This window comes from Zonotrichia leucophrys, chromosome 27 (genome assembly GCF_028769735.1).
Source record: "Zonotrichia leucophrys gambelii isolate GWCS_2022_RI chromosome 27, RI_Zleu_2.0, whole genome shotgun sequence".
Taxonomy (NCBI): Eukaryota; Metazoa; Chordata; class Aves; order Passeriformes; family Passerellidae; genus Zonotrichia; species Zonotrichia leucophrys.
This window is the reverse complement of record NC_088196.1, coordinates 4,285,780-4,297,640: the sequence shown is the minus strand read 5'-3', so window position 1 is coordinate 4,297,640 and position 11,861 is coordinate 4,285,780. Positions and strand designations below refer to the sequence as shown.

The 11,861-nt window shown below is 58.0% G+C and overlaps 1 protein-coding gene across 1 annotated transcript; it reads left to right on the top strand.

Moving 5' to 3' along the window:
• The first annotated feature begins 5,189 nt into the window (after positions 1-5,189).
• Positions 5,190-11,412, top strand: RPL19 (ribosomal protein L19). Its single transcript, XM_064733718.1, has 6 exons — positions 5,190-5,404; positions 6,061-6,167; positions 7,429-7,551; positions 8,802-8,922; positions 9,876-9,986; positions 11,226-11,412. Exons 1-6 carry the CDS (start codon positions 5,400-5,402, stop codon positions 11,347-11,349), a joined length of 591 nt encoding a protein of 196 aa, XP_064589788.1. The 5' UTR covers positions 5,190-5,399; the 3' UTR covers positions 11,350-11,412.
• Positions 11,413-11,861: the final 449 nt, after the last annotated feature.

The window sequence follows — 11,861 nt, the reverse complement described above, 5'->3', positions numbered from 1 at the left end:
GCTTTTTTCCCTCAAAACCACCCCAGGGTGAGCACAGGGAGAGCCCCACACACTCTGCTGGGACAAGGCTACCCCAAAAATCCCCATTTTCCCACAAAAACCTCCACAGGGAGAGCCTCCCCATACTCTGCTAGGACAAGGCTGCCCCAAAAATTCGCTTTTTTCCCCCAAAACCTCCTCAAGGTGAGCACAGGGAGGGTCCCCCACACCCTGATGAGACAAAGCTGCCCCAAAAATTCGCTTTTTTCCCTCAAAACCTCCTCAAGGTGAGCACAGGGAGGGTCCCCCACACCCTGATGAGACAAAGCTGCCCCAAAAATCCTCATTTTCCCCCCAAAAAAATTCTCATTTTCCCCCCAAAACCACCGCAGGGAGAGCCCCCCCATACTCTGCTGGGACACGACTGCCCCAAAAATTCGCTTTTTTCCCTCAAAACCTCCTCAGGAGGAGCACAGGAAGAGCCCCCCATACTCTGATGAGACAAAGCTACCCCAAAAATCCCCATTTTCCCCCAAAACACCACCACAGGGAGAGCCCCCCACACCATGATGGGACAAGGCTGCCCCAAAATACTCATTTTCCCCTCAAAAATCCTCATTTTCCCCTCAAAAATCCTCATTTTCCCCTCAAAAATCCTCATTTTCCCCTCCAAAAAATTCTCATTTTTCCCCCAAAATCACCGCAGGGAGAGCCCCCCCATACTCTGCTGGGACAAGGCTGCACCAAAAATCCGATTTTTCCCTCAAAACCTCCTCAAGGTGAGCACAGGGAGGGTCCCCCACACCCTGATGAGACAAAGCTGCCCCAAAAATTCGCTTTTTTCCCCCAAAACCACCCCAGGGTGAGCACAAGGAGAGCCCCCCACACCCTGCTGGGTGTCCTGGCAGTGTCCCCTGTCCCTGTGGGACAAACCCCCCCCCCTGTGTCACCTCCCCCCGTGTCACCTCCCCCCGTGTCACTCCCTCCGGCTGTCGGAAAGTTCCCGATTCCTCCTCCCCGCCCAGGACGGGATTTTCCTGTCCCCATCCCGGCTCCAGGGACAGCTGCAGAGAATCCTCCACCCTGCAGCGGCGGCTGGGGGGGCTCGGGGTCACCCCCGGGACCCCAAATTGGATCCTCCCATACATGGAAAAGCCAACTCTGCTCTCCTGGATGGAAATAAAACCCCTGGAGGGGCTCTGGGGGGGTTTTGGGGTCACCCCAGGGACCCCAACCCAGACCCTGCTCCAATGGCATGGAGATGAAACACCTGGAGGGGCTCTGGGGGTGCTTTTGGGGGGCTCTGGGTCACCCCAGGGACCCCAACTTGGATCCCCCCATACATGGAAAAGCCAATTCTGCTCTCCTGGATGGAAATAAAACCCCTGGAGGGGCTCTGGGGGTGTTTTTAGGGGGCTTTGGGGGTGTTTTTGGGGGGCTCCAGGTCACCCCAGGGACCCCAAATTGGACCCCCCCATACATGGAAAAGCCAACCCTGCTCTCCTGAATGGAGATTAAATCCCTGGAGGGGCTCTGGGGGTGTTTTGGGGTCACCCCAGGGACCCCAACCCAGACCTCCATGCCTGGAAAAGCCAACCCTGTTCTCCTGGATGGAGATGAAATCTCTGGGGGTGGTTTTGGGGGGCTCTGGGTCACCCCAGGGACCCCAAATTGGACCTTCCATGCCTGGAAAAGCCAATTCTGCTCTCCTGGATGGAAATAAAACCCCTGGAGGGGCTCTGGGGGTGTTTTTGGGGGGCTCCAGGTCACCCCAGAGACCTCAACCCGGACCCCCCATGCCTGGAAAAGCCAACCCTGCTCTCCTGGAGAGAATTTAAATCCCTGGAGGGTTTCTGGGGTTGATTTTTGGGGTTCCCATCCAGCCAGGATCGTGCCCGGGGTGATGGTGGAGGCGGGCACCGTCACCTGGCACTGCGTGGGGAGATTGGCACGATCACGGCATCTCCTCCTCCTCCTCCTCCTCCTCACTGCCAGCTCCCCAGGCACCCCCTGTGCTCCCGGGAGGAGCTGCAGGAACCTGGAGCCACGGAAATTCCCGGGAATCCAGAAAAAGGACGGGAAAACGCCTCAGAACCCCCCAAAAACAGCAGCAGCCTCACCTGAAACTCCTCAAATTCGGGCTCAGCTGCTTTTAATCCTCCTGGGAGCCTTGGGGAGCACAGAGTGGCACTTCCAGAGGGATTGGTGACACTTCCAGAGGGTTTGGTGACATTTCCAGAGGGTTTGGTGACATTTCCAGAGGGTTTGGTGACACTTCCAGAGGGTTTGGTGGCACTTCCAGAGGGTTTGGTGACATTTCCTGAGGGTTTGGTGTCACTTCCAGAGGGTTTGGTGACATTTCCAGAGGGTTTGGTGACACTTCCAGAGGGTTTGGTGTCACTTCCAGAGGGTTTGGTGACACTTCCAGAGGGTTTGGTGACATTTCCAGGGGGTTTGGTGGCACTTCTGGGGGTTTGGTGACACTTTCGGAGGGTTTGGTGACACTTCCAGAGGGTTTGGTGGCACTTCCAGAGGGTTTGGTGACACTTCCAGAAGGTTTGGTGACACTTCCAGAGGGTTTGGTGGCACTTCCAGAGGGTTTGGTGACACTTCCAGAGGGTTTGGTGACACTTCCAGAGGGTTTGGTGACACTTCCAGAGGGTTTGGTGTCACTTCCAGAGGGTTTGGTGGCACTTCCAGAGGGTTCAGTGGCACTTCAGGGGTTCAGTGACATTTCCAGAGGGCTCAGTGACATTTCTAAAGGGTTTGGTGGCACTTTCAGGGGATTTGGTGTCACTCCAGAGGGTTTGGTGGCACTTCCAGAGGCTTTGGTGACATTTCCAGGGGGTTTGGTGACATTTCCAGAGGGTTTGGTGTCACTTCCAGAGGGCTCAGTGACATTTCTAAAGGGTTTTGTGGCACTTCCAAAGGTTTGGTGTCACTTCAGACGGTTTGGTGTCACTTCCAGAGGGTTTGGTGGCACTTCCAGAGGGTTTGGTGACACTTCCAGAGGGTTTGGTGGCACTTCCAAAGGTTTGGTGACACTTCCAGAGGGTTTGGTGACATTTCCAGAGGGTTTGGTGACACTTCCAGAGGGTTTGGTGGCACTTCCAGAGGGTTTGGTGTCACTTCCAGAGGGTTTGGTGGCACTTCTAGAGGGTTTGGTGGCACTTCCAGAGGGTTCAGTGTCACTTCAGGGGGTTTGGTGACACTTCCAGAGGGTTTGGTGTCACTTCAGGGGGTTCAGTGACATTTCCAGAGGTCTTGGTGTCACTTCCAGAGGGTTTGGTGACATTTCCAGAGGGTTTGGTGTCACTTCAGGGGTTCAGTGACACTTCCAGAGGGCTTGGTGACATTTCTAAAGGGTTTTGTGGCACTTCCAGAGGGTTTGGTGGCCCCGCTGTCCCCAGCATTGTCCCCAGCCATTCCCGCCCCGTTTTTGGGGCCGTTTGTTGAAGGAAGAGGCTGAGGCAGTTGGGAAACAGCGGGATTCTGTGTTTATCCCTGATTTCCTGGGAAATCCACCCAAAAATCTGGCGGCAGCGGCTCCAGATGGCGGCGACGCCCTCAGCGCCGGGAGGCGGCGGCAAACCCGACCCGGGGGGGAGGTTTGGGAGAAATTCGGGGGATTTTGGGGAAAATTGGGGAATTTTGGGGAAAATCGGGGGATTTGGGGGGTTCATCGGGTGATTTTGGGGGTAATCAGGGGATTTTGGGGTACAGTGAGGTGATTTTGGGGATAATCAGATGATTTCAGGTGCTATCAGGGGATTTTGGGGTAAAATGGGGTGATTTTGGGGGATAATCAGGGGATTTTGGGGGAAATCAGGGGATTTTGGGGGTTCATCAGGTGATTTTGGGGGTAATCAAGGGATTTTGGGGGTTCATCGGGTGATTTTGGGGGATAATCAGGGGATTTTGGGGGTTCATCGGGTGATTTTGGGGATAATCAGGTGATTTTGGGGTACAGTGAGGTGATTTTGGGGATAATCAGGTGATTTCAGGTGTAATCAGGTGATTTTGGGGGACAATGGGGTGATTTTGGGGGTAATCAGATGATTTCAGGTGTAATCAGGTGATTTGGGGTACAGTGGGGTGATTTTGGGGACAATCAGGTGATTTCAGGTGTAATCAGGGGATTTTGGGGTACAATGGGGTGATTTTGAGGGATAATCAGATGATTTCAGGTGTAATCAGGTGATTTTGGGGTACAATGGGGTGATTTTGGGGATAATCAGATGATTTCAGGTGTAATCAGGGGATTTTGGGGTACAGTGAGGTGATTTTGGGGATAATCAGATGATTTCAGGTGTAATCAGGTGATTTTGGGGTACAATGGGGTGATTTTGGGGATAATCAGGTGATTTCAGGCATAATTGGGATTTTGGGAGATAACCAGGTGATTTTGGGGGTTAACCATGTGATTTTGGGGGGGTTCATCAGGTGATTTTGGGAATAATCAGGTGATTTCAGGGGTAACCAGGTGTTTTTTGGGGTAACCATGTGATTTTGGGGATAACAAGGGGATTTTGGGGATAATCAGGGGATTTTGGGGATAATCAGGGGATTTTTGAGGGTAACCAGGAGAATTCAGGGGGTAACCAGTTGATAACGAGGTGATTTTGAGGGATCATCAGGTGGTTTTGGGTGGGAACCAGGTGATTTCAGGGGTTTACCTGGTGATTTCAGGTATAACCAGGTGATTTTGGGGGATAATCAGGTGATTTCAGGGGTTCACCTGGTGATTTCAGGTATAACCAGGTGATTTTGGGCGTTCATCAGGTGATTTTGGGATATAATCAAGTGATTTCAGAGTTCACCAGGTGATTGTGGGCTCCCAGCACGATCCCAAAGCAGACTCAGCCCTCCCAGTACAGACCAGTTTGGGCACAGCACAGCACCAGTGCTCCCATGGACATGTCCAGACCTGCCTGGACATGTTCAGTTCTGCCAGCAAGGGGTGGGACGGGCTGAACCCTGTGCCCTGAGCTTCCCATGCTGCCAGCGGGACAGGAACATCCCCAAATCCCATCCTAATCCCATCCCAGTTTATCCCAGTGCTCCCAGTTCATCCCAATCCCATCCCAGCGCTCCCTCCACGTGCCTCCCACATCCCCACCGCGCATGCGCAGCCCCCGCCCAGCCCTTCCAGCCACGCACGCGCGGGCTGTACCATCCTACTACAACCGAGGGGAGAGCCGGGTAGGACCCACTCCTCTCGCACGCATCCCGCGTGGGTCTCGGTCTTTTATATAAGCGGTCACGCGTGATTTCATCGCGTTTGTTTCTTTATCGCATTTGCGGCTGCGGGGAGACCGCGGGGACAGGCGCGGGGGGGAGGATAGGATGGTACATCCCGCAGGCAGAGGGCGTGGTCAGCGCTGCCGCTGCGTCTCTCCGGCCCCGGCGCCGCCGCCGCCATGAGGTGGGAGCGGGGCCGCGGCCGCTGCTCGGGGGATAACGGCGGTCGGGAGGCACCGGGGAGGGCTGGAGGGGAGTGGGAGAGTGTGCTGAGAACCGGGGCGGTGTCCGGGCAGGGCTGGATGGCGGCCCCAGGCGCTGTGAGGCGGCCGCGGCCTCCTGAGGCCTGGCGGGAAGATGGCGGAGGGGCGCCATGGCCGCGCTGAGGGGCGTGAGGGGGGTCTGGGGGCGCTGAGCGGGGTGGGGGCGCTGCTCTGGGGCACTGCGGACCTTGGATGCGCCCCTTGGAGCAGCGCGGGGCGTTTGAGAACTTGAGGGGGGTGAGGAGGGATCTGAGGGGCGGGGAAGAATCCCTGAATCCCTGAGGGGGGTGAGGGTCCCTGAGGGGGTGAGGGTCCCGTGAGGGGCGATGCGGGACCCTGAGGGTGGGTGACGGTCCCTTGGTGGAGATGGGGACCCTCCCAGTGGGGTGAGGGTCCCTAAATGGGGGTCAGGGCTCCCCTGAGGGGGCTGTAGGGTCTCTAAAGGCGGGGTCAAGGGTTCCTTAAGGGGCTGTAGGGTCCCTCAAAGGGGGGTCAGGGGGGCTGTAGGGTCCCTAAAGGAGGGTTAGGGGTCCCTGAAGGGTGCAGACCCCCCTGATCCGTGCCTGTTCCCTCGCAGTATGCTCCGGCTCCAGAAGAGGCTGGCCTCCAGCGTGCTGCGCTGCGGGAAGAAGAAGGTGTGGCTTGATCCCAACGAGACCAACGAGATCGCCAATGCCAACTCCCGTACGTGAGGGGATCTGTGGGATCCAGGAGGGGACAGAGGTTTTGGGGAGCTCGGTAATGGTGGAGTCGGTTTAGGTTGGTGAAGTCAGTGAGTGTGGGAAAGGTCTCCCAAAAGCATTTGGTTCAGGGATTGGTTTAGGTGAAATTCAGCAGATTCTTTGGAGGTTAAAGTGAGGATTTTCAGGATTTGCACTGAGGAGGTGCCTGGTGGTTCTGAGATAGTGAGTGAGGGAATTGGGATTGTTGGAAGTTCGGTGGGAGAAAACAAGCAGGGCTGTGAGGGGGATGATGACAGGGGTGTGAGGAGGGGGGGAATAGGGATTTGAGGAAAGGGAGAACAGGGATTTGAGGAGGGGAAGAACAGGGCTGGGGGAGGGGAAAATGGGGTCCTGAGAGGGGGTGAACAGGATTTGAGGAGAGGAAGAACAGGGCTGGGGGTGTGGGAGGGATCAAAGCTGTGAGGGAGGGGGAACAGAGGGTTCTGAGGAGGGGGAAAATGGGGTCCTGAGAGGGGGAGAACAGGACTGTCAAGGGGGAAGGACAGGGCTCTGAGAGAAGGGAACATAGAGCTTTGAGGAGGGGGAACAGAACTCTGAGAGAGGGAGAACAGTGCTCTTTGAGAAGGGGAAGAACAGGGCTCTGAGAGAAGGGAAAAGAGCTCTGTGAGGAGGGGGAAAACAGAGCTCTGAAGGGGGAGAATGGGCTCCTGAGACTGGGAGAACAGGGCTCTGAGGAGGGGGAAAACAGGGCTTTGAGGAGGGGGAGAACAGGGCTGTGAGGAGGGGGAACACAGAGCCCTGAGGAGGAGGAAAACAGGGATTTTAGGAGGGGGAGAACAGGGCTTTGAGGAGGGGGAACAGAACTCTGAGAGAGGGAACAGGCTCTGAGGAGAGGGAAAACAGCTCTGTGAGGAGGGGGAAAACAGGAATTTGAGGAGGGGGAAAACAGGGCTGTGAAGAGGGGGAACACAGAGCCCTGAGGAGAAGGAGAAGAACAGGGCTCTGAGAGGAGGAAACACAGAGCCCTGAGGAGAGGGAAAACAGGGATTTGAGGAGGGGGAACACAACTCTGGGAGAAGGGAGAACAGCTCTGTGAGGAGGGGGAACACAAAGCTCTGAAAAGGGGGAACGGGGCTCTGAGGGAGGGAACACAGGGCCCTGAGGGGGTCACTGCCCTGTCCCCGGTGCTGGGTGCTCTCCCTCCCCCGGGCTGGGGTCCCTGCTGGCCCGGCAGCCCCCAGGAGGTGCCGGTGCCTTTGCAGGGCAGCAGATCCGCAAGCTGATCAAGGATGGGCTGATCATCCGCAAGCCCGTGACCGTGCACTCGCGCGCCCGCTGCAGGAAGAACACGCTGGCCCGCAGGAAGGGCCGGCACATGGGCATCGGTGAGTGCCCCGTGGGCATGGGAGTGGGGAACTGAGGGCCAAATTCCTTTGGGAATGGGGAATTGGGTGCCCCAACCCCCTGGGAATGGGGAATCCCTGAGTGCCCAGTTCCCCTGGAGTGGGTGTGCCCAATCCCCCTGGAAGGGGGAATTGAGTGCCCAATCCCCCTGGGAATGGGGCAAATCCACATCAGGGAGTGCCCAATCCCCCTGGGAGTGGGGAGTGGGAACTGGTGGAATGAGGCCCAATCTCCTTGGGAGTGGGGTAATTGAGTGCCCCCATGTACCACCCTGGGAATGGGGAATTGAGTGCCCCATGCCCCTGGGAATGGGGGAATTGAGTGCCCAATTCCCCTGGGAATGGGGCAAATCCACATCAGGGAGTGCCCAATCCCCCTGGGAGTGGGGAATTGAGTGCCCAATTCCCCTGGGAATGGGGGAATTGAGTGCCCAATCCCCCTGGGAATGGGGAATTGAGTGCCCAATCCCCCTGGGAATGGGGAATTGAGTGCCCAATCTCCTTGGGAGTGGGGGTATTGAGTGCCCAGTCCCCTGGGAATGGGGAATTGAGTGCCCAATCCCCCTGGGAATGGGGAATTGAGTGCCCAATCCCCCTGGGAATGGGGAATTGAGTGCCCAATGCCCCTGGGAATGGGCACCCCCCATGTCCCTGGGAATGGGGAATTGAGTGCCCCATGTCCCTGGGAATGGGGGAATTGAGTGCCCAGTTCCCCTGGGAATGGGGGAATTGAGTGCCCAATCCCTTTGGGAATGTGGGAATTGAGTGCCCCATGTCCTTGGGAATAGGGGAATTGAGTGCCCCAACCCCCTGGGAATGGGGAAATCCACATCTGGGAGTGCCCCATGCCCCTGGGAGCTGGGGAATTGAGTTCCCAGTCCCCTTGGGAATAGGGGAATTTAGTGCCCCATCCCTTTGGGAATTGGGGAATTGAGTGCCCAGTTCCTCCTTGGGAATGGGAGGAATTAAATGGGGGAATCCACATCAGGGAGTGCCCCATGCCCTTAGGAATGGGGGGAATTGAGTGCCCAATTCCCCTGGGAATGGGGGAAGTTCCCCACCTTGCACAGCTGCTGCTCCCTCGGAATCCCCTCCTGGGCTGGGCACACAGGAAAGCCTGGCTTGTGTGATTGTTTCCTTGAGGGGAAAGGGAGGATGGGAAGCTCTGGGATGGCTGTGGGGTTTTGCTGGCAGGAATTTGGGCTCCTCCTGACCCCTTTTCCCCGCTCCAGGCAAGAGGAAGGGCACGGCCAACGCCCGCATGCCCGAGAAGGTCACCTGGATGCGGCGCATGCGGATCCTGCGGCGGCTGCTGCGGCGCTACCGCGAGTCCAAGAAGATCGACCGGCACATGTGAGTGCTGTGCTGTGCTGTGCTGTGCTGTGTGCCCCCAGGGCCCCGAGTTCCACTGCCATGGGCATTCCCAGCCGTTCCCTGCAACCTTGGGCAGCCCCAGACATTCCCAAACATTCCCTGGCCTGTTCCATCCCTCCCTGCGTAACTCCAGCCCTTCCTGGGCGACCTCAGTCATTCCCTGGGCCACTCCATCCCTCCCTGGCCATTCCCCAGCCATCCTCAGGGCAACCCCAGTTCTCCCTGGGACACTCCAGCCATTCCCATCCCTCCCAGGGCAGCCCTGGCCATTCCCAGGGCATTCTCAGCCCTCCCAGGGCAGCCCTGGCCATTCCCAGTCCTCCCAGTATGGGCCAGACCAGTCCCTGGACAGGTTCAGTTCTGCCAGAAAGGGCTGGGATGAGCCCTGAATCCTTGGCCCTGCCCTTCCCACACCACCAGCGGGGCGGGGACATCCCTTAATCCCAGTGCTCCCACCCCAGTCCATCCCAATCCATCCCATCCCATCCTAGCCCACCCCAGTGCTCCCATCCTATCTTAGCCCATCCCAGTGCTCCCAGTCCATCCCATCCCACTGCTCCCATCCCATCCCAGTCCATCCCAGTGCCGCCATCCATCCCAGTCCATCCTAATCCATCCCATCCCATCCCAGTGCTCCCATCCCAGTCCATGCCATCCCAGTCCACCCCAGTGCTCCCAGTCCACCCCATCCCAGTCCATCCCATCCCAGTGCTCCCATCCCATCCTAGCCCATCCCAGTGCTCCCAGTCCATCCCATCCCAGTCCATCCCACTGCTCCCATCCCAGTCCATCCCATCCCAGTCCATCCCAGTGCTGCCATCCATCCCAGTCCATCCTAATCCATCCCATCCCATCCCAGTGCTCCCATCCCATCCCATCCCAGTCCATCCCAGTGCTCCCAGCAGGAGCTGATGCCCCCCTGTGCCCCCCAGGTACCACAGCCTGTACCTGAAGGTCAAGGGCAACGTGTTCAAGAACAAGCGGATCCTCATGGAGCACATCCACAAGCTGAAGGCCGACAAGGCCCGCAAGAAGCTCCTGGCGTAAGTGCTGCCCTGGCAGGAGGGATTGCCAGGGATAAACCCCCCCTCTGTGGGGGTTCCATCCCAAATGGGGCAAAACTGGGAAATGTGGGCTCTGGGGGGTTTGGGGTTTCACTGAGGTGGGGACTGGGAGATTCCTGAGCAGCTGCTGGAGTGGGTGAATGATTCACCAGGGGAGGGGAGGGATTGCAAAATCCTGCTGTGTCCTGGTGGGGAAAATCTGGGATTCAGCAGAGACTCGTGACCCCAAACAGCTGCTCCTGGAGGAGTGGATGGAAATCCCCGGGATCCGTGGGACAGCAGGGCCATGGGGACAGGGGCAGGGTGCTGTGGGGTTGTTCTGGGTGCTGTGGGGTTGTTCTGGGTGCTGTGGGACAGGGGCAGGGTGCTGTGGGGCTGTTCTGGGTGCAGTGGGGCAGGGGACAGGGTGCTGTGGAGTTGTTCTGGGGTGTTCTGGGTGGTGTGGGACAGCAGGGCCCAAGGAGTTGGGGGCAGGGGTCAGGGTGGTGTGGGGTTGTTCTGGGTGTTTTGGGGCCATTCTGGGCTGTTGTGGGGTTGTTGGGGTGTTTGGGGTTGTTCTGGGGCTGTTTGGGTGTTTGTTGTCTGGGGCCGTTGTGGGGTGTTTGGGGCGTTGTGGGGTGTTCTGGGGCTGTTTTGGATGTTCTGGGGCTGTTTGGGGTTGTTCTGGGGCTGTTTTGGTGTTCTGGGGCTGTTTTGGATGTTCTGGGGCTGTTGTGGGGTTGTTCTGGGCTGTTGTGGATGTTCTGGGGCTGTTGTGGGTGTTCTGGGGCTGTTGTGGGGTTGTTCTGGGGCTGTTGTGGGTGTTCTGGGGCTGTTGTGGATGTTCTGGGGCTGTTGTGGGGTTGTTCTGGGGCTGTTGTGGATGTTCTGGGGCTGTTGTGGGTGTTCTGGGGCTGTTCTGGGTGTTCTGGGGCTGTTTTGGGTGTTCTGGGGCTGTTCTGGGGTTGTTCTGGGGCTGTTTTGGGTGTTCTGGGTCCGTTGTGGGGTTGTTCTGGGGCTGTTTTGGATGTTTGGGGCTGTTTTGGGGATGTTCTGGGGCTGCTGTGGGGTTGTTCTGGGGCTGCTGTGGGGTTGTTCTGGGGCTGCTGTGGGGTTGTTCTGGGGCTGTTGTGGGGCTGTTCTGGGGCTGTTTTGGATGTTCTGGGGCTGTTTTGGGTGTTCTGGGGCTGTTTTGGATGTTCTGGCCGTTGTGGGTTCCTCACGTCCCCAATCCCGCAGGGACCAGGCGGAGGCGCGGCGCTCCAAGACCAAGGAGGCGCGGAAGCGCAGGGAGGAGCGGCTGCAGGCCAAGAAGGAGGAGATCATCAAAACCCTGTCCAAGGAGGAGGAGGCCAAGAAGTGACCGGGGGCTGTCCCCGAGCCTGTCCCATCCCCAGGCCCCCAATAAAACATCCCGGACTCTCCAGCCCAGTCTCAGTGTCTGCAGCGGGGAGGGGTCTGGGAACTGCTGTGGGCCCTTCCCCTGGGCACGGGGACCCCCTGAACCCCCCAAAGGCTCAGGGAGGAGCTGGGGGCTGGAGCTCACATTAGGGACCCCCAGAGCTGGGTGCAGACCCCCCAAACTCCCCCAGGAGCTCCTTGCCAGCTCCATCCCACACTGGGAATGGCTGGACAGATGGACAGACAGACAGACACAGCCTGGATGAGCTCTGGGCCCAGCTGGGGGGGTTCAGTGAGCTGGGGAGGGTCCCCCCAGCCTGAAATGGAGCTGAGACCCTCCAAGCTCATCACAGTGATGGGTCCGTGTGTGACACCCCCAGTGTGTGTGTGTGACACCCCCAGTGTGTGTGTGACACCCCCAGTGTGTGTGTGACACCCCCAGTGTGTGTGTGACACCCCCAGTGTGTGTGTGAC

Excerpts from the sequence above, each read along its gene's own strand:
- RPL19 (XM_064733718.1), top strand. Across the intron at positions 8,923-9,875 it reads AAGAAGATCGACCGGCACAT|GTACCACAGCCTGTACCTGA; the intron begins GTGAGTGCTGTG and ends TGTGCCCCCCAG. Across the intron at positions 9,987-11,225 it reads GCCCGCAAGAAGCTCCTGGC|GGACCAGGCGGAGGCGCGGC; the intron begins GTAAGTGCTGCC and ends CCAATCCCGCAG.